The 22,922-nt window shown below is 44.2% G+C and overlaps 1 protein-coding gene and 1 pseudogene across 1 annotated transcript in view; both read right to left on the reverse strand.

The window, feature by feature from the left end:
- The window catches only part of LOC124723077 (relaxin receptor 1), a 414,738-nt gene that overhangs the window by 2,687 nt on the left and 389,129 nt on the right, over positions 1-22,922 (reverse strand). Inside the window, exon 18 of the mRNA XM_047248253.1 lies at positions 19,446-19,657. Within this exon, the coding sequence (XP_047104209.1) occupies positions 19,446-19,657 (212 nt within the window). The remainder of the gene's footprint in view (positions 1-19,445; positions 19,658-22,922) is intronic.
- On the reverse strand, positions 20,150-20,268 carry LOC124723389 (annotated as a pseudogene).

The raw sequence follows: 22,922 nt of genomic DNA on the forward strand, positions 1-22,922 counted from the left end.
AAACCATAGAAGAAAGGACGTGGATTGTTTATAAAAAAATCGTTCTAATTATAATACTGGACAGACCACTTACCAATACAGATTTCCTTAAACTTGTCAGAAAATTCAAAATCCGAAAATTTTATAGGATGTTTATGAGGAGTACATTACCAGATAAGACGTGGAACGGCAAGGAATGTGGTAATGTCAATTTAGACGTTTTAGGAGGATATGGCACTCACCGGGTTGCATGTGTTTTAAAAAAAAGAAATACCTTCTACTACTTTGACTCGCACAGTGTTTTGAGACAACCTGAAGAATTGGGCCGATACTTAACCGACAAGAACCATGTGTTCCACAATTTTCGACGCTTCCAAGACTTCAGTTCATGTCTCTGTGGTCATTATTGTTTAATGTTTCTCTTGATGGATGGATAAAAGAAGACAGTATGCTCATTATTATTTAGATGTAACATCATACACTCATACTTCGAAAGAGACTCATTAATATTAAGAGTGAACCTCATTACTACAGTAGATCTAAGCAAGGAGGAGTGGAGTTCTGCATTAATCAGCCCGGAAACATGTGACAGCATACCTAACATCACTCATAAGTACAATAAACTTCATCCAGAAGACGGCAAATTTCTGATTATACGTCCTGGCTCATATGATTTTTGGGATTTGATTGAGTATATAAGACGTTTTGTACAAGACTTTGAGTTATATGCTCCCATTCATGTGCTTAAATCAAAAATAAATACAGTACACTAATGAACACACTTTATGGGTGAAGATTCTATAGCGTCACAATTAGGTTTCCTGAGGAGCCAAGTGTTGGATGATAATACTGATAAGATTTACGAGTCGAATCAACAACTGGACATTCAACCTGTTAGCATGTCCATGTTGAGTGTAATATCACAACGAATTTATATCTTAATGATACACTATTTCACACCATCTACGAATTTCTTCCTGCAGTGGGTGCAAGCTACAATTTTGGAAGTGGTCGACAATCCAATATATCACTCAATGACTGTTCACACATTAGACCATCTTGAGTTATATATCATAGATCAGAATAGGTATCTAGTCGACTTTCGAAGTGAAGAAATTACAGTACATCTTAATCTAAAGCAGCATCATGGGAACAAAGTATAAATGCAGCACACACAGTCATCAGAATACTACTTTGCAGTGGAAAAAGAAGGTAACCATACCCGAGAATTACGAGTTTCTTAACTCGATAGGACTGAAACCTCACAATCACATCACTCGATATAACAACTCCAGTTCAGTATGATGATCTACATCTACATCTACATCTACATTTATACTCCGCAAGCCACCCAACGGTGTGTGGCGGAGGGCACTTTACGTGACACTGTCATTACCTCCCTTTCCTGTTACAGTCGCGTATGGTTCGCGGGAAGAACTACTGCCGGAAAGCCTCCGTGCGCGCTCGAATCTCTCTAATTTTACATTCATGATCTCCTCGGGAGGTATAAGTAGGGGGAAGCAATATATTCGATACCTCATCCAGAAACACACCCTCTCGAAACCTGGACAGCAAGCCACACCGCGATGCAGAGCGCCTCTCTTGCAGAGTCTGCCACTTGAGTTTGCTAAACATCTCCGTAACGCTATCAGGCTTACCAAATAACCCTGTGACGAAACGCGCCGCTCTTCTTTGGATCTTCTCTATCTCCTCTGTCAACCCGACCTGGTACGGATCCCACACTGATGAGCAATACTCAAGTATAGGTCGAACCTACATCTACATTTATACTCTGCAAGCCACCCAACGGTGTGTCGCGGAGGGCACTTTATGTGCCACTCTCATTACGTCCCTTTCCTGTTACAGTATCGTATGGTTCGCGTATTTCTCTGGAATATTTTCCCTACAAACCTTTTGCTCCAACGTCCTCTAACTATAACAATGAGATAATAATTCTTATTCTGTGTCAAGATGAGTTATTACATCCAAGCTTGCTATATACGGCAGGAAGATTTGTGACCATGAAGAAGGTTCAAACGGCTCTGAGCACTATGGGATTAACATCTGAGGTTATCAGTCCCCTAGAACTTAGAACTACTTAAACCTAACTAAGTTAAGGCCATCACACACATCCATGCCCGAGGCAGGATTTGAACCTGCGACCGTAATAGTCGCGCGGTTTCGGACTGAAGCGCCTAGAACCGCTCGGCCACAGGGGCCGGCCATGAAGAAGGATTGAAGCGCTCTCTCATCAGCAACATTCAGCTTACACATAATGCAATTCTGTTTCAAGAAATAACATGTGTACTTAATGGTACTGAGCCCGACTGCACAAGAAATGTTAGAATCACATAGGTCCTCAAGCCATATAACTCCGCATGAATTTCGAACCTGCATGCATTAGAAAATGCAGAGTGGTTCATAGATGGGTCAATAGATGCTTCAGTTAGGGCTTGAATGCTGCTCAAAATGTTAATGGACTCCTTTGAAGATAATAAATGTGATTCTAGTTCGAAGTGCTATGGATAATAATTCATACGAAGGGCGTTCAATAACTAATGCAATAAATTTTTTTCTGGAAGCAGGTTGGTTTTATTCGGGATAACAATGCATCATATTATGCCCCATTCTTTTGGTTACAAAACTCTGTTTTTCAACATAAATTTTGTTCAATGCGATGGCCTTATACCGCCTTACTGGGAGAGCCTGTACTCCCACATGGTACCGCTCCCCTCGTCGACGTCGGAGCCAACGCCTTGCTGCATCAATAACCTCCCCATCATAGACGTACTGCTTCCCGCAGAGTGCATCCTTCACTGGGATAAACAGATGGAAGTCAGAAGATGTGAAGTGTGGTCTGTAGGGTAGATGAGGACAAACAGTCAATAACTAATGCAATAAATTTTTTTTTCTGGAAGCAGGTTGGTTTTATTTGTGATAACAATGCATCATATTATGCCCCACTCTTTTGGTTACAAAACTCTGTTTTTCAACATAAATTTTGTTCAATGGGATGGCCTTATACCGCCTTACTGGGAGAGCCTGTACTCCCACATGGTACCGCTCCACTCGTCGACGTCGGAGCCAACGCCTTGCTGCATCAATAACCTCCCCATCATAGATGTACTGCTTCCCGCAGAGTGCATCCTTCACTGGGATAAACAGATGGAAGTCAGAAGATGTGAAGTGTGGTCTGTAGGGTAGATGAGGACAAACAGTCGCCACGCCGAGTGGCCGCGCGGTTTAAGATGCCATGTCACGGATTGCGCTGCCTCTCTCGCCGGAGGTTCGAGTCCTCAGCAGTTTGGTCTCTTAGGAATTCACACACATTTGAACATTTTGAAAAACAGTCCAGTGAAGTTTTGTGACCTCCTCTCGGCTGTGCAGACCTGTGCGGGGCCTTGCGTTGTCATGGAGAAGGAGAAGTTCGTTTGCATTTTTGTGGCGATGAACACAGTGAAGTCGTTTCTTCAGTTTCCTGTAATTACACAATACACTTCAGAGGTGATCATTGCGCCATGAGGGAGGACATCAAACAGAATAACCCCATTAGTGTCCCACAAACCCTTACCGGCTAAGGGTGTGGCTTTGAACTTTTTCTTCCGAGGAAGGGTGGTGCGTCGCCACTCCATGGATTGCCGTTTAGTTTACGGTTCAAAGTGATGATGATGATGTTTGGTTTGTGGGGCGCTCGACTGCGCGCTCATCAGCGCAAAAGTCCCAGTTTTTACTTATTCCAATCGAGCCACTGTCGCGAATGTCTATGATGATGATGAAATTATGAGGAGAACACAAACAGCAGTCCCCGGGAAGACAAAATCTCCAACCAGGCCGGGAATCGAACCCGAGACCCCGTGATCCAAAGGCAGCAACGCTAGCCACTAGACCACGAGCTGCGGACTGAACGTGATGAAGCCATGTTTCATAGCCTGTGACGATGTTCAGAAAAAAATTGTCACCATCAGCCTTGGAAGACGCAAGCGGTTTCGCACATATAGTCCTTTGTTGTTCTGTATGGTCTTCTGCTGAGGGGCGAGGGATCTAGCGGGCAAACACTTTTGACTACCCCAACTGGTGGGCTATTGTGTCTGTACTACCAACAGAGACGTCCAATTATGGGGTGAGGTGGTTGATTGTGATCCGTCGATCTTCTCGAATGAGGGTGTCGGCATATTCCAACTTTGCAGGGATAACAGCTGTGTGCAGCCAGCCGTCACGTGGGAGACCGCACAGTTTTGCGTGACCTTGCTGTGATGATGACAGGCGTCTAGCCCATCGACTCACTGTGCTTTTATTCATTGCCAGTTCTCCGTAGACGTTCTTCAGGCGTCTATGAATATCTGCGATGCTCGGGTTTTCCGTCAAAATAAATTCAATGACAACTCTCGCTCTGGAAGGCAGCTCCGTTACAAACGCCATTTTGAAGTCTATGTACAGAACCGTCACCAATCGGAACTTCATGAAACTATAGGGGCTGAAGCTGGAATATTCTACGATTTCCAACAACAAATTCCGCATTTTTTCAACCGAAATCGACTGAGAAAAAATTGTGCTGTACTACTTATTTATAGGATACCCTTCGCATGTTCAAAGAGGGCCAGAAGAGCAGAGTAAAATTATGCTGCATAAATTGGTGCGTAAAGCTCTCCATTTATCTGTATCAGACTAAGAGCGCCTGAAACCATTGCGTATGTTGTTTGCAGGTGTCCAGCTATCGTTAACTTTCGTTCATAGGAACTTAGCGAGTGCCCAATCATTCCAGAGACATTGAAATAGTCAAGGACAATTGAGTCATGTGTTCAACTAGAAATACTTCGATTTATTATTCTAGAGGTGCAAATAGACAGGAGGGGGAATCTGAAAAAAGGATTCGAGCGTAGCTGACAACTTTAAACTAACCAATTCTAAAGTGTACCAAAATTAAGAATATTCTCCATATGCATGATATGTATGCAAGATTTTTCTCTTCTTACTATGAGGGTGGTGAATTCGGTTATATGCTCAGTCTTAAGAAGTTTAAAATATTAGGACATGTAGTGATAACTGACTGTTCTAAATGAAACTGGTTTTGAAAATTGAAACTGTAGGCATACATACTCGACTTGAATAATTGCAAAACTTCCCTCCAAACACAGCTGCATATGCGTTATTACTACATGATTGCCTCGTAAACTACTCACCTCTCACAGGAGTTGTAAAACGTGTAGTATAAATGCAGAGGTACTGCATGACATGCAGCATATCTCTCAATAACTTCTCACGCTGCAATTGTCCTCGTGGACATACAGGGGTTTTATGAAGAGTATAGACATTTTGTTTAATGATGTTGCATTCACTGCATTCTGCATCAAAGGACTGGTATTAACGAAGTATTCCATAATTGTTGCTTCATCCAAACCATTTAGTATAGTACAGTGTGCTAACATGCGTAGAATCATGAGTGACTCACCATCACCACAGAAAGTGGCGGGATGCTGAGGGAGTTTCATATGAAATATGGTGACATCACTCTGAACATATGATCATAACGAAAGCATAATTTACGTCAAAGGTCCTGAAAAATGTTTGTGGCTGTGTGGCATCTTCAGGTGTGCATCAATACGGAATCTTGAAGAGTAAAGTGGCCCATCAATTCGGAGACTCAAGCAAATGTATGGTGAAAACAACAACAGCATACATATATGAGCTTCAGAAAATGCACAGTTACTCGTAAGTTCACGTCACTTAATATATGGTCCGATGTACGCTCCTCAATTGGAAAATGAACTCTCTTCCCTTCCATCTGTGATCGCTCTGGCTTATTAATAAATGATATCGTGGTTTTATTCATTAGGCTCTCATGTGGTTAATATTTCAGGTCATAGACATCCACCGCTCTGGCGAACACTCATATGACACAAACCATCAGTGCGTGGTGACTCAATTTGAAAGAGCCGCCGTGCAGCTTGTGCACACCAAGACCAATGTAGTGTCCTGGTGTTGGAGAAATGTCGCAGTCACAATTACGTACACACTAGGCAATACGTATCAAGTCGAGACATGCATGCACATGCCATCTATGAACAACGAGCGTTGCTCAGTTCCTATACCACTTACGTGCAAGCATTGACTACTGCATCAGTATGAAGTGACAGTTTGACTTTGGCAGCGGTGATGCTTTGGTAAGTGCTGTCGTTTGTTGAACGTTGACGACTTGGTTCCAAGCACAACGTCACCACTTTTTGATGAACAGACCATGGTTTACTCACAGCTGATTTAGGAGAAGGTAGTTGTGATCTAGTTTCATAATATATGATTGGGATTTGCAATTCTTAACCCAAATTTTCAGGGGTCTTGTGCCGACTGTGAGGAATGAGATACGTAACTAGTATTACTTCTACTTCTTATACAATACATTATTTTACACTACAATGTAATATTTGTGATTTGTGTTTGTTCTAGAAGTGGTTGATGGAGACATAGAAAGAGATGTAAATGCCGAATTGGAGCATAAAATACCGGAATATGCATGCAGTGTACCAAATGATGAAGGTGACAAGTGGATAAAACAGTGAACCACAACATAAGTATCAGAAATTATTATTATTAATGATGGCTGTATATCTGTGTGTGTGTGTGTGTGTGTGTGTGTGTGTGTGTGTGTGAGAGAGAGAGAGAGACAGAGAGAGAGAGAGAGAGAGAGAGAGAGAGAGAGAGAGAGAGATACTTATCAGTCCAACTTTTTTTGCGGGATTATTTATACCTTATGGAAGAGGGCTTACAAAACTGTGGTTAGACCCCCGTATGATGTGTTCATTATCACCACAGTCTCTGGAGTATCAAACTGGCGGCCACCACCCTAGCTGCCCAACCCGGACAATCAAATTGGCGACTGCTGCTTGTGACCCTGTCCGCTGAGCCTGGAGCATCAAACTGATGGTCGATGCTTATGACCCCATTGCTTACATCATCTGCAGTGGCCGCATCGCCCTGGCCTGTAGCACGATGGCAATGTTCTGGATCTAGCAGTAGCGGTACTGCAGCCTGCCTTGTTAAAGGACACCAGGTAAATCAAGAAGCGGCACTGAACTACTCCTTAGGGGTTGGTGTTTTCAGGGATAGGATCTTGCAATCTGGCTCCGATGTGGTGTATCGAGAACAGCTATTCTCCTTCATGCCTGTCGAGCGGTGTTGGAAATGGAACACCCTGAGGTAGTCCACCAACAGGTGCATGGCAGTTCCGTATTGTGAGCTGGTGCATCTTCACAAGGAAAGAGGGCGACATGTCATTGCACTGTATTTAGAAAATGGATGCTCCCGAAGGGATAGTACGAAGTATTCCAATGCAGAGCAGAAAGCTTATATACAGACGTATAGAGTCGCTGTTCCTAATTCTCTGATGTCCTAGAGGACATTATATAAAAGTTACTTGTCAGTAATACAGTGGTTGCAAACGCTTCGTTTTCTACACAAAAGCTAATGCTCAGCACTCAGATTTTAGAGGCCATTGTTTCAGTTGTTATTATTCCCATGAAAAGAATGAACTAGAGTTATTATGTTGGTGCATAAGTTCATAGCGTTTTTGTTTTGCATGTTGGCATTCCAGTTGCTATGGGTTTATTTATCGATTGTCATTTTTTCTTTGTAGTTCACTGTTACGATTTGTGTTTACATACTGTCGTTTTATCACTTGGAGATAGTAAGTGTGGCTGTGGACGCTAGGAAATTGAGAACCAAGCGAAGAAATCGGAACATTTCCGATTTATTCTTCTGTTTGATTTCAGTAGATGGGTGACAGCCACGGAGGCAGCCAGAAATATTTACTCCGTGTATGGGGATAATGCCATTGGACAGAACATGGAAAGATAATGGATTCCTCGTCTTAAGGAAGCTCGTTTTGAGATTAGTGAATCTCTACGTTCAGGAAGACCTTCAAAGTTTAATGAAGATCGTTTAAGCTAATTAATCCACAACGATACACGTTAGTGTACTCGAGAACTGTAAAATGTGATGAACTGTGATCATTCCACCATCGTGCGACATTTGCATGCAGTGGGGAAGGTTCAATAATCGGGCGTGTGAGTACCGTATGCTGTAAGTGAAAATCACAAAAATGAGCGGGTGGCCATATGTGCATCTCTGCTTGCTCGAGATCAATTGGCTCGTGAGCAATACCGACCATTCCTATCCTGTATCGTTCCGGGTGAGGAGAAATGGTGTCTTTATGCTAACATAAGGAAAAGAAAGGACTGGCTGAACCCAAACATAGCAGCAACTCCCCATAAAAGACCTGCGCGTATCCATAAAAGATAATGTTAAGAATATGATGGAACAGCGACGGTGTAGTGAACTACGCATTGCTTCCCCAAGGTTTAACCATCATTGCTGATACGTCTTGCAAATGCAGTCCAAGAATAACGACCAGGAAGATTCCATGAAGTGATGCTACTCCACAAAAACGCCCGCCCGCGTTCTACTAAACCGACAAAATACATTCTACGTGAGTCAGGTTGGGAAGTCATCCCGCATTCGCCTTACTCATCTGATCTTGCACCCTTTAGATTTTCACATTTTCCACTCTCTATCGAAGAACCTTCAAGGAACTTCATTTCCGGCTGAAAATGCGCTCCGGACAAGGCTCGACGAGTTCTTCGCCTCAAAACCACGTGCTTTCTATAGCTGCGGGATCGAAGAGTTACACCAACCTTTCATTAGCAGACTGTTGTAAATAGTGAAGGAAAAGGTATTATTGATGACTAAAGTCTTCTTTATGTGTATCTGTTGTGTTTATTAAACTTACGGAAAAACCCTACGAACTTATGCTCCAATCCAATAGTTTATTATGTGAGTCACAGAATATGTTCTGTGGAATTTGTTTACTTACTTTCCGATATAAAAATACGTAATATTGTTCGTCTATGAAACTGGGAAAACACAGGTTTCCTAGTTACAGAACTGACACTGAAAATTAAATTTGCTACCTCCAGTTTTTACCGAGCTTACTTTCCGCTTTCTCATTTCTGATTTCCACACACGTTTTCAATCAGAATTAAAGTAGATTGCGGTAGCTACGGATTTAAATAACGTTTATAAGTATATCTGCAATTTTCATTATACACTCCTGGAAATGGAAAAAAGAACACATTGACACCGGTGTGTCAGACCCACCATACTTGCTCCGGACACTGCGAGAGGGCTGTACAAGCAATGATCACACGCACGGCACAGCGGACACACCAAGAACCGCGGTGTTGGCCGTCGAATGGCGCTAGCTGCGCAGCATTTGTGCACCGCCGTCGTCAGTGACAGCCAGTTTGCCGTGGCATACGGACCTCCATCGCAGTCTTTAACACTGGTAGCATGCCGCGACAGCGTGAACGTGAACCGTATGTGCAGTTGACGGACTTTGAGCGAGGGCGTATAGTGGGCATGCGGGAGGCCGGGTGGACGTACCGCCGAATTGCTCAACACGTGGGGCGTGAGGTCTCCACAGTACATCGATGTTGTCGCCAGTGGTCGGTGGAAGGTGCACGTGCCCGTCGACCTGGGACCGGACCGCAGCGACGCACGGATGCACGCCAAGACCGTAGGATCCTACGCAGTGCCGTAGGGGACCGCACCGCCACTTCCCAGCAAATTAGGGACACTGTTGCTCCTGGGGTATCGGCGAGGACCATTCGCAACCGTCTCCATGAAGCTGGGTTACGGTCCCGCACACCGTTAGGCCGTCTTCCGCTCACGCCCCAACATCGTGCAGCCCGCCTCCAGTGGTGTCGCGACAGGCGTGAATGGAGGGACGAATGGAGACGTGTCGTCTTCAGCGATGAGAGTCGCTTCTGCCTTGGTGCCAATGATGGTCGTATGCGTGTTTGGCGCCGTGCAGGTGAGCGCCACAATCAGGACTGCATACGACCGAGGTACACAGGGCCAACACCCGGCATCATGGTGTGGGGAGCGATCTCCTACACTGGCCGTACACCACTGGTGATCGTCGAGGGGACACTGAATAGTGCACGGTACATCCAAACCGTCATCGAACCCATCGTTCTACCATTCCTAGACCGGCAAGGGAACTTGCTGTTCCAACAGGACAATGCACGTCCGCATGTATCCCGTGCCACCCAACGTGCTCTAGAAGGTGTAAGTCAACTACCCTGGCCAGCAAGATCTCCAGATCTGTCCCCCATTGAGCATGTTTGGGACTGGATGAAGCGTCGTCTCACGCGGTCTGCACGTCCAGCACGAACGCTGGTCCAACTGAGGCGCCAGGTGGAAATGGCATGGCAAGCCGTTCCACAGGACTACATCCAGCATCTCTACGATCGTCTCCATGGGAGAATAGCAGCCTGCATTGCTGCGAAAGGTGGATATACACTGTACTAGTGCCGACATTGTGCATGCTCTGTTGCCTGTGTCTATGTGCCTGTGGTTCTGTCAGCGTGATCATGTGATGTATCTGACCCCAGGAATGTGTCAATAAAGTTTCCCCTTCCTGGGACAATGAATTCACGGTGTTCTTATTTCAATTTCCAGGAGTGTATTTAGTTATAAAAGTTTCGTAGAAAAAAAAAGTTGGCAGCACACCTACGTGATGTACCGTTCCTATCAATCTCCAAATTTCACACTCGTTTTGCAATGCAGTTGTAGAATTTTGGAACACATATTATGTTCGAGTATAATGACTTTTCTGGAAACTAGAAATCTACTCTGTAGGAATCAGCGTGGGTTTCGAAAAAGACGATCGTGTGAAACCCAGCTCGCGCTATTGGTCCACGAGACTCAGAGGGCCATAGACACGAGTTCCCAGGTAGATGCCGTCTTTCTTGACTTCCGCAAGGCGTTCGATACAGTTCCCCACAGTCGTTTAATGAACAAAGTAAGAGCATATGGACTATCAGACCAATTGTGTAATTGGATTGAAGAGCTCCTAGATAACAGAACGCAGCACGTCATTCTCAACGGAGAGAAGTCTTCCGAAGTAAGAGTGATTTCAGGTGTGCCGCAGGGGAGTGTCGTAGGACCGTTGCTGTTCACAATATACATAAATGACCTTGTGGATGACATCGGAAGTTCACTGAGGCTTTTTGCGGATGATGCTGTGGTATATCGAGAGGTTGTAACAATGGAAAATTGTACTGAAATGCAGGAGGATCTGCAGCGAATTGACGCATGGTGCAGGGAATGGCAATTGAATCTCAATGTAGACGAGTGTAATATGCTGCGAATACATAGAAAGAAAGATCCCTTATCATTTAGCTACAATATAGCAGGTCAGTAACTGGAAGCAGTTAATTCCATAAATTATCTGGGAGTACGCATTAGGAGTGATTTAAAATGGAATGATCATATAAAGTTGATCGTCGGTAAAGCAGATGCCAGACTGAGATTCATTGGAAGAATCCTAAGGAAATGCAATCCGAAAAAAAAAGGAAATAGGTTACAGTACGCTTGTTCGCCCACTGCTGGAATACTGCTCAGCAGTGTGGGATCCGTACCGGATAGGGTTGATAGAAGAGACAGAAACGATCCAACGGAGAGCAGTGCGCTTCGTTACAGGATCATTTAGTAATCGCGAAAGCGTTACGGAGATGATAGATAAACTCCAGTGGAAGACTCTGCAGGAGAGACGCTCAGTAGCTCGGTACGGGCTTTTATTGAAGTTTCGAGAACATACGTTCACTGAGGAGTCAAGCAGTATATTGCTCCCTCCTACGTATATCTCGCGAAGAGACCATGAGAATAAAATCAGAGGGATTGGAGCCCACACAGAGGCATACCGACAATCCTTTTTTCCACGAACAGTACGAGACTGGAATAGAAGGAAGAACCGATAGAGGTACACAAGGTAACCTCCGCCAGACACCGTCAGGTGGCTTGCGGAGTATGGATGTAGATGCAGTCTTGCTACCACTTTTATTAGACCATAAGGCTTCCTTCGTCGTAGTGCAAGTTCAAAAAGACACATTACTGGACTTTGTTTTGTTAAGAAAAATGTTTAATTTCATGCCTTTGTTATTTCAGAAAACTAGTATTAGATATTGTATACCTTGTATAATGTAATATTACAATCAACATTATTTGGAATGTAGTAAAACAAAAAAATTGTAATGTATGTGTCCTGTTTTCCACTGCGGTTTTGAAGTAACTAACACGTGAAGCCCATGGATCATGGATGAATGTACGAAGTATAATATACCGAAAAAGAATTCCAACACTCTGATGCTTCCATGGAGTAGAAGACTGGAAGAATAGTAATAAGTTGGTTTGGAAAGTAGTTACGAACCGAACCAACGTGCTGTTATTCTTTTCTTGGCTGCCGAAGGACAAAAACCGTTAGACATCTATCGGAGAAAGAAGAACGCATATGGGCATTATGTTGTGGAATGCTTCTGTTTCATGATAACGCACTATCCCATACCGTAAATACCGAAACACAGAAGTTACGAGCACCCCCCCCCCCCCCCCCCCTCCCTATAGTCCTGATCTCTCTCCATGTGACTGTCACGTCTTTGTTCCCTCAAGAAAAGCCTTGAAGGATCGATGACTCCTATCGGACGAGAATATGCATCAGGTAGCTACAGCTTTCTTCACACAGTAGGACACGGTGTTTTACAAAACGGGTATCTTCAACCTGATGCGCCGCCGGGATAATTGCCTCAATCCTCACGGCGATTTCGCTTGATTGACATACCGATTCTGGGATGTACGACCTTCGAACGGAAACTTTTTGATCGCTCCTAATGTATATCGTACAATGATATAATTTTGCAGATGCATTCACTGATATATGTGAATACAGTCTGCAGACTGTGTTGGCAATAGAGTTAGTAGTAAAAAATAAATAAATTAAAGTATCCTTTCTAATTCTGAAGCTTTCTTGCATGAGAACCGAAAATTTAGCTAGCGGTAAATGTTCTTCCTTTCACGATTTTTCATAAAGGCTTGAAACTGTGTGTAAAATTTGCAAAGGGTAAATGAAACCCTAGTACACTGAGCTGAAAAAGGCTGTGGAATAATTCCTAACATCGTGTCGGACCTCCTTTTGCATGACGTAGAGCAGCAACTCGACGTGACATGGATTCAAAAAATCGTTGAAGTTCCCTGCAGAAATATTGAGCCATGCTGCGTCTATAGCCGTCCACAATAGTAAAAGTATTGCTGTTGCAGGATTTTCTGCACGAACTGACCTCTCGATTATGTTCCATAAATTTTCGATGGTATTCCTGTCAGGCTATCTGTATGGCCAAATCATTCGCTCGAATTTTCCAGAACGTTCTTCCAACCAATCGCTATTCTGGCCCAATGACATTGTTGTTTGAGAAAATGAAGTTCATGAATGCAAATTGTCTCCAGGTAGCCGAACATAACCAGTGAATGGTTGGTTCATTTGAACCAGAGGGCCTAGTCCATTCAATATAAGCCAGCCGGAGTGGCCGTGCGGTTCTAGGCACTACAGCCTGGAGCCGAGCGACCGCTACGGACGCAGGTTCGAATCCTGCCTCGGGCATGTATGTGTGTGATGTCATTAGGTTAGTTAGGTTTAATTAGTTCTAAGTTCTAGGCGACTGATGACCTCAGAAGCTAAATCGCATAGTGCTCAGAGCCATTTTGAACCATTCCATACAAACACAGGCCACGCCATTATGGAGCCACCACCGGCTTACATAGTGCCTTGTTGACAGCTTGGGTTCATAGCTTCCTGGGGTCTGCACCATAGCCGAACCCCGCCATCAGCTCATACCAACTGAAATCTGGGCTCATCTGGCCCCACCACTGTTTTCCAGTCGTCTATGGAACAACTGATACTGTCACGGGCCATGAGAGGGGCTGCAGGCGATGTAATGTTGTTAACAAAGGCACTCACGTCGGTCATCTGCTACCATAGCACATGAACGCCAGATTTCTCCGCACTGTCCTGTCGTATGTCCCACATTGATTTCTGAGTTTAGTTTACGCAGTGTCACTTCACGCAGTATTATTTCATGCTGTGTTGTTAGCACTGACAACTCTACGCAAAAGTTACTGCTCTAGGTCGTTAAGTGAAGGCCGTCGACTACTGCGTCGACCGTGGTGAGAGGTAATACCTGCTATTAGATTTTCCAGGCACACTCTTGACACTGTGGACTGAATATTGAAGTCACTAACGATTTCCGAAATGGAGTATCTAATGCCTCTAGCCCCAACAACTATTACGCGTTAAAAGTCTGTTAATTGCTGTCGTGCGGCCATAATCACGTCGGAAACCTCTTCACATGAATCACCTGAGTTCAAATGACAGCTCCGACGATGAGTTCCTCTTCTATATCTTGTGAATGCGATGCTATCTCCATTTGTATGAGTGCATATCGCTATTCCATAACTTTTGACACCTCAGTGTATTTCAGCACCGCCAGTAATGCTACATCAAGAAAATTACACAGTTTCTAATTGTAGTACTCTTGTTATTGTGTTCAACTTTTAGCAAAAGATTGTTCCATTGAATAAGTAGACTATGACAGCATTTTAAAATTTTAATTCGGTCAGTATTTATACGAAATATGGAAAATCCACTTTCCGTTGTTCCTGGAAGACGTTAGATAGGCAACCTGCAACTGGTACTTGCTTCCCGGTTCCGGTATAGTCTCTTAGTAATATAGATGGCACCCAGCGATATCTTACTTTTTTCGAAGTGATAATTAAAACTTTATGACTACCGATTACGGTAAACCAATCGTTCTCAAACGGTGGGGCGCGAATCACAGTGGGGCGCGGTATATTAAAAAAATACTTTCTTATTAACAAATAAGACAGGGTTGTAGCCTATCCCCGATATTATTCAATCTGTATATTGAGCAAGCAGTGAGGGAAACAAAAGAAAAATTCGGAGTAGGAATTAAAATCCATGGAGAAGAAATAAAAACTTTGTGATTCGCCGATGACATTGTAATTCTGTCAGAGTCAGCAGAGCACCTGGAAGAGCAGCTGAACGGAATGGACAGTGTCTTGAAGGGAGGATATAAGATGAACATGAACAAAAGCAAAAGGAGGATAATGGAATGTAGTCGAATTAAATCGGGTCATGCTGAGGGAATTAGATTAGGAAATGACACGCTTAAAGTAGTAAATAAGTTTCGCTATTTGAGGAGCAAAATAACTGATGATGGTCGAGTAGAGAGTGTAAGTAGGCTGTTCAGGTTTTTATGTTGGTAACGCCACGTAGCGCTGTATATGAAAATCACTGACTGTGCTGTGTGAAGTCTGTGGCTGGTTTGCATTGTTGGAATATTTGCTATTTTAGTGTTGGACAGTTGGATGTGAACAGCGCGTAGCGTTGCGCAGTTAGAGGTGAGCCGCCAGCAGTGGTGGATGTGGGGAGAGAGATGGCAGAATTTTGAGAGCGGACGATCTGGACGTGTGTCCATCAGAAAGACTAAATTTGTAATATTTGAGGAGCAAAATAACTGATGATGGTCGAGTAGAGAGTGTAAGTAGGCTGTTCAGGTTTTTATGTTGGTAACGCCACGTAGCGCTGTATATGAAAATCACTGACTGTGCTGTGTGAAGTCTGGGGCTGGTTTGCATTGTTGGAATATTTGCTATTTTAGTGTTGGGCAGTTGGATGTGAACAGCGCGTAGCGTTGCGCAGTTAGAGGTGAGCCGCCAGCAGTGGTGGATGTGGGGAGAGAAATGGCAGAATTTTGAGAGCGGACGATCTGGACGTGTGTCCATCAGAAAGAGTAAATTTGTAATATTGGATATCATGAACTTATCTATATATATATATATATATATATATATATATATATATATATATATATATATATATATATATATATATATATATATATATTACTTTTGAACATTATTAAGGTAAAGACGTTGCTTGTTCTCTATGAAAATCTTTCATTTGCTAACTATGCCTATCAGTAGTTAGTGCCTTTAGTAGTTAGAATCTTTTATTCAGCTGGAAGTATTGGCGCACGCTGTATTGCAGTACTCTGAGTAACGAAGATTTTTGTGAGGTAAGAATTCATGAAAGGTATAGGTTATTGTTAGTCAGGGCCATCCTTTTGTAGGGATTATTGAAAGTCAGATTGCGTTGCGCTAAAAATATTGTGTGTCAGTTTAGTGTTGATCAGAATAAGTAAAGATAGAAATGTCTGAGTACGTTCAGTTCTGCTCATTTGTTTGAAAATCAAACAGTTTTCCAGCACTGTCATTTATAAAAATTTTCTAAGAGGATGTTTCAATGTAGACTGGTAATGGCAAGGAAAGCGTTTCTGAAGAAGAGAGATTTGTTAACATCGAGTATAGATTTCAGCGTCAGGAAGTCGTTTCTGAAAGTATTTTTATGGAGTGTAGCCATGTACGGAAGTGAAATGTGGACAATAAATAGTTTGGAGGGCAGCGTGGAGGGTAAAAATCGTAGAGGGAGACCAAGAGATGAATACACTAAACAGATTCAGAAGGATGTAGGTTGCAGTAGGTACTGGGAGATGAAGAAGCTTTTACAGGATAGAGTAGCATGGAGAGCTGCATCAAACCAGTCTCTGGACTGAAGACCACAACAACAACAACAACATTAACAAATAATTACGTTGATCCTCTCCTTCGAACAAAGAAGATCTGGATCGAATTTCACCCAACGTCGGTGTTACGCAGATGCGGTCGACGAAAATGAAAAAGCGGTCATACTTTTAGCATTATTTGAAGTTATCGGTCGGGCTGGGCGACTTCGGCCGTCGGCAGAATCGTCCATTGTCGGCTGCACTGCGACTGTGTCCTTAACCATCACGAGGAGTGCAAGTTTTGTCTCGTGTATCTCTACGCCACCTTAGAGTCTCCTAGAGTTCGAGAGGACTTGATTGCAGTACGATACGGGTCTTAGTGAATGACAGACATGAAGACACCAGTGGTCCATCAGCTGGCGGAGGGGATGGAGATACTCCAAAGGCGAAAACGATACTGTATGATGAGAACGTTTTATTGCTGCCCTTCACGAAAACTACAATCAATCGTCAAGACCGTCCGCGTACGTAATTTGTCTCACCACTTTAGCTGCTGATAGCATGAAGCATAACACGTTAAAGAAACATCTTGAAACCAAACATCGACAATTAACGGGAAAACCAATAGAATTTTGGGAACTAAATGTTTTGTTATATTCCCAGAAGAACTTCGCTAAAACGTCGAATGTGATTTGTAGCCTGTTATCAGATTTCACATAGGATTGCTGAATGAAAGAAATCACACACGGTTGCAGAAACTCTAGCTTTACTAGCAGCGACTAATATAGTATCAACAATTTTTGGTGACTCATTTGCTCAGTAGTCGAAAAGTATTCCTATCTCTAATGTCACTGTGCATAGAGGAATTTTTAGACATTTCTGACGATTTACTCGAGCTATTAATCGATACACTGCATAACACCTGTTTTGCACTTCAAGTGGACGAAGCGACTGATATTCATAAAGATGTCCATTTGACTGCTTATGTTCGTTTCTTTGATGAGAATAACGTTCGAGACTAATTGCTTTACTGTGAACCGATACTGAAAACAGCCACAGCTCAAAAGCCTTTTCTTAATCAAAACTGGATATCATGGATAAGTGCATTGTATTATGCACAGATGGGGCTCGCTGAACTTCAGGAATTCGTGATGGATTGCAGGCGAAAGTTAAAGGTGTAGTTCCTGATGCAGTATGGATTCACTTCATGATACTTCGGGAGGCTCTGGCTGTTAAAGAACTTAGCCCACCCCTTTATGAAGTGCTGCAAACGGATATAGAAACAGTTACACTTATTAAAGCAAGATCTATAAATTCAAGGCTTTTTAAACTGCTATGGGAGGAGGTGACTGCTGAACACGCTCAGCTGCTCTTTCCTAGTAATTCTCGATGGATTTAACGGGGTAAAGCAGTGGAAAGAATGTTTGAACTAAGGAATGAGGTATTCTGTTTCTTAAAGGAGAAAAGTCACTAAAATAAGGAATGACGCATTCTGTTCCGTTAAGGAGAAAAGTCACTCTGTGGCAGAATGTTTCGGCAACGCAGATTACCTATTGAAAATGGCTTACCTCACGGATATTTCTGAGAAACTTAATATTATTAACACTTCACGTCAAAGTAATTAGGCAACTGTACCCTCTTGGAATGAAAGGCGCTCATAAACGGATTAGAGCTGCGGCAAAACCGTGTGGAAAGTGGCATGCTAGATATGTTCCCTACTCTAGTCTCACCGTTAGAGGTCACAGATAATACGATACTTCCAGTGGAGATAATAGCTGCAGTCGGCCCCTGTGGCCGAGCGGTTCTAGGCGCTTCAGTCCGGAACCGCGCTGCTGCTACGGGCGCAGGTTCTAATCCTGCCTCGGACATGGATGTGTGTGATGTCCTTAGGTTAGTTAGGTTTAAGTAGTTCTAAGTCCAGGGGACTGATTACGTCAGATGTTAAGTCCCATAGTGCTTAGAGCCATTTGAACCATGAAAGCTGCCTCCTTCATCATCTTGCAACACTAAAAGTTCATTTCGAATAGTATTTCAGCCACGAGTTCGACAAACTTAACTGAATTAAAAATCCATTCAATAATGCTCCTGCACTATCACGTCTAAATATAAAAGAGCAAGAACAACTTATTGGTCTCACTTGACATACTTCACTGAACAGTAGATTTAATGAAGTGTCTTTGTTGGAGTTTTGGATGCATATTAGCGAGGAATGTCACCTCTGAGCCAAAATACAATGATGATCCTGATTCAGTTCCAACGACATACTTGTGCGAGACTACATGTAAGCAAAGAACTTCGAGTGGCTGTTTCTGCTATTACACCGCGCCTTGAGAAATTTTCTTCTCATAACCAAGCTCATTCATCACATCGAACTTTTTAATTTAAATTTAGGGACCGGTTGGTAGGGCATGTTCTGAGGCATCAAGGGATCACAAATTTGGCATTGGAGGGCAGCGTGGAGGGTAAAAATCGTAGAGGGAGACCAAGAGATGAATACACTAAGCAGATTCAGAAGGATGTAGGTTGCAGTAAGTACTGGGAGATGAAGAAGCTTGCACAGGATAGAGTAGCATGGAGAGCTGCATCAAACCAGTCTCAGGACCGAAGACCACAACAACAACAATTTAAACTTTTGACGCTCTTATAATTCTCGTTTGCTGAAATGTAAACTGTGTTAGTTTCATAGTTTTGAATGAATCAAACTGTGATAAAGATAAATAATTTGTGTCGTGTTTTCTTTATAATAATTCGTTTAGTTTTGGTTTCTGTTGGGAAAAATCCTTCTACATTGAGTTTGATAAAACAGAGCACAAGCAAAGAAAATATTTTAAAAATGACTACTTTTATTAATGAAAATTGTTAGGGGCCAGATACTGTTTTTCTCCAAGACGGGCGGGGGGGCAGAGGAGGAAAATCTGAGAACCACTGCGATAAACAAAATGACATCGTTATGCTTCTGCAACAATATTACAAAAGGGGAAGAAGTTGTGTGGCGCTTACTTTGACGAGCGGCAGCGACGTGAGATGCGAGCACTGAGCGTACTGCTGGCGACTGAGTCCCTGGGGCTCGCGGCTGCGGCGGCGGCTGCGACGGTCGCACAGCAGCCCGCACAGGCGCGCCCAGTAGCGTGGCGTTGTGAACGTGTACAGCGCCGGGTTCACCGCAGAGTTCACCGGCAGTACCAACACCACCAGCCACGCGTACACCTCACCTGCGCACCACCACAAATACTTTATGCCTTTATACTGACACACGAACACCAGACCGCAACCGCAATGCTAAACATGTCATACATCAGTATTGCAATTGCACTCTACCTGGAGATGCCCAACGGTTCCGATCGGCCGGCCGCTGTAGCCGAGCGGTTCTAGACACTTCAGCCCGGAACCGCGCTGGTGCTACTGTCGCAGGTTCGAATTCTGCCTCGGGCACGGATGTGTGTGATGCCTTTAGGTTAGTTAGGTTTAAGTAGTTCAAAGTCTAGTGGACTGATGACCTCAGATGTTAAGTCCCATAGTGCTCAGAGCCATTTGAACCATTTGTTGTCATCTAATAACCGATAGGCGACAGTGGATGCGGATATGGAGGGCCATGTAGTCAACACAGCACTCTCGAGGCCGTTGTCAGTTTTCCTGACTGGAGTTGCTACTTCTCAATCGGGTAGCTCCTCAGTTGGCCTCACAAGGGCTGAGTGCAACCCGCCTGCTAACAGCGCTCGGCAGACCCTAACGGTCGTCCATCCAAGTGCTACCCAAGCCTGTCAGCACTTAACTTCGGTGATCTGATGGGAACCAGTGTTATCACTGTAGCAAAGCCGCTGGCCATATATCTATACTGCCTGACAAAAAAAGTGAAGCACCCAGAAGGGGAGGAGGAAATCAAACGTTTTGAGCTGAGAGAATATGTGAATTATTGCACTGACTACAAAATCGAGTCAGATTTACAGAGAACTTGGCAGTAAGTACTCAGTTGTCAGTCCGACATTACATCTGCTCCAGCCCGGATGGATGCACTGAATTGATTGGGATGTGTGTCATAAATCCTTTGTATAATCTTCTGGGGAAATTTGACCCACAACTGCCGTAAATGGTATTTTATGTACTGGATACGGGGACAGGCATAAATTTGACGACCGAGCTGGGCTCACACACATTCTGTCAGTGGCATAGTTGGGGTTCCTTCTGACCGTGGAAGTATCTCATCATCACACAGATAGTTTGGAGAGATACATGCCGTGTGTGGAGGATGAGCATTGCTCTGTTGAAAAATGACCCTATGATATTGTTACATGAGAGATAACGCATGAGGGCGCAGGACGTTCGTAACGTACCGTTGTACATTCAGAGTTCCCTCAGTCACTACCAGAGGAGACCTGAAGCCATAACTGATAATTTCCCACCCAATGATACCAAGAGTAACACTTCTGTGCCTCTTTAAAATATTGGAAGAATGGGATCTCTTCGCAAGTCGCCGTCGTACTCGCAGACGAAGGCCGTATGGAGTAATACAGAATCAGTTCATCGCTGAATACAATGTAACGCCATTCATCATCAGTCTGTACAGCCTGCAAACGGCACCAGTTAGAATGCAGACGTTGGTATGGACAGCAGCTGCTGTTAGTCTCCAACCGATAATGAGTTATGCCACAGAATGTTTCTGAGAGTCAATTACTTGTTTTCGGATGACAGGTGCAAATGTGAGGAGTACAATGTCCTTGGTATATAATACAGCTTTCCTCCCTTGTGGAGGTCAGATGTGGTCGACCAGAACATTGACGATGTATATGCCTACCCTCATATTCCCACACAAGCCAACATTGGGCCACTGTCACATCCGAATGCCCACATATCTGGATATTTCATGTTTTGACCAGTCCTCCAAATGGTGGCCCACAATGAGACCCCTTTCAAACTCTGTCAGGTACAGATAACGCTGTTTCAAACGAGTATGCGGCATCTCCGTGTCCTTCTCAGTGATTACTCAACATCTGGCGCTGATCAATCCCCTCATATACCCTAACAGGCCCGGTAACAACACTAAACACCGACAACATGAATATGCTTTGGTGGAGGTCTGTTACAAATAACTGCAACTTCAATCATTTACATATGCGCCGATGGTGCTACTTTCAATGAATCCATATCTGTCTCAACCTGTTTCCGTGCGGTCAATGCGAACAGAACTGCATGCAATGAACGTATAGTGTCTAGCACCTCGGAAAATGCCACTGGTCGTCTTCAGTGGACCAAACAATACAGAAACTTGACAATAGCTAATCGGAAGCGTGTAATGTGTTCCAACGAGTAGCGATTTTTATTTCTTCATTTATTTATTTTTCAAATGATACAGGGCGTCGAGTGCACAGTCGACTGAATGAGGCCTTTAACGTATAGCGCATTGAGGGTTGGACTCAGGCCAGAGGTGGCTGCGGGGTGTTTTTCATACCAACACTTGCAGCCACTCATTGAGGCTGCCATGAACATCAACTACTATATTTACACTCCTGGAAATTGAAATAAGAACACCGTGAATTCATTGTCCCAGGAAGGGGAAACTTTATTGACACATTCCTGGGGTCAGATACATCACATGATCACACTGACAGAACCACAGGCACATAGACACAGGCAACAGAGCATGCACAATGTCGGCACTAGTACAGTGTATATCCACCTTTCGCAGCAATGCAGGCTGCAATTCTCCCATGGAGACGATCGTAGAGATGCTGGATGTAGTCCTGTGGAACGGCTTGCCATGCCATTTCCACCTGGCGCCTCAGTTGGACCAGCGTTCGTGCTGGACGTGCAGACCGCGTGAGACGACGCTTCATCCAGTCCCAAACATGCTCAATGGGGGACAGATCCGGAGATCTTGCTGGCCAGGGTAGTTGACTTACACCTTCTAGAGCACGTTGGGTGGCACGGGATACATGCGGACGTGCATTGTCCTGTTGGAACAGCAAGTTCCCTTGCCGGTGTAGGAATGGTAGAACGATGGGTTCGATGACGGTTTGGATGTACCGTGCACTATTCAATGTCCCCTCGACGATCACCAGTGGTGTACGGCCAGTGTAGGAGATCGCTCCCCACACCATGATGCCGGGTGTTGGCCCTGTGTGCCTCGGTCGTATGCAGTCCTGATTGTGGCGCTCACCTGCACGGCGCCAAACACGCATACGACCATCATTGGCACCAAGGCAGAAGCGACTCTCATCGCTGAAGACGACACGTCTCCATTCGTCCCTCCATTCGCGACACCACTGGAGGCGGGCTGCACGATGTTGGGGCGTGAGCGGAAGACGGCCTAACGGTGTGCGGGACCGTAGCCCAGCTTCATGGAGACGGTTGCGAATCGTCCTCGCCGATACCCCAGGAGCAACAGTGTCCCTAATTTGCTGGGAAGTGGCGGTGCGGTCCCCTACGGCACTGCATAGGATCCTACGGTCTTGGCGTGCATCCGTGCGTCGCTGCGGTCCG

This window comes from Schistocerca piceifrons, chromosome X, assembly GCF_021461385.2.
Source record: "Schistocerca piceifrons isolate TAMUIC-IGC-003096 chromosome X, iqSchPice1.1, whole genome shotgun sequence".
Classification (NCBI taxonomy): domain Eukaryota; kingdom Metazoa; phylum Arthropoda; class Insecta; order Orthoptera; family Acrididae; genus Schistocerca; species Schistocerca piceifrons.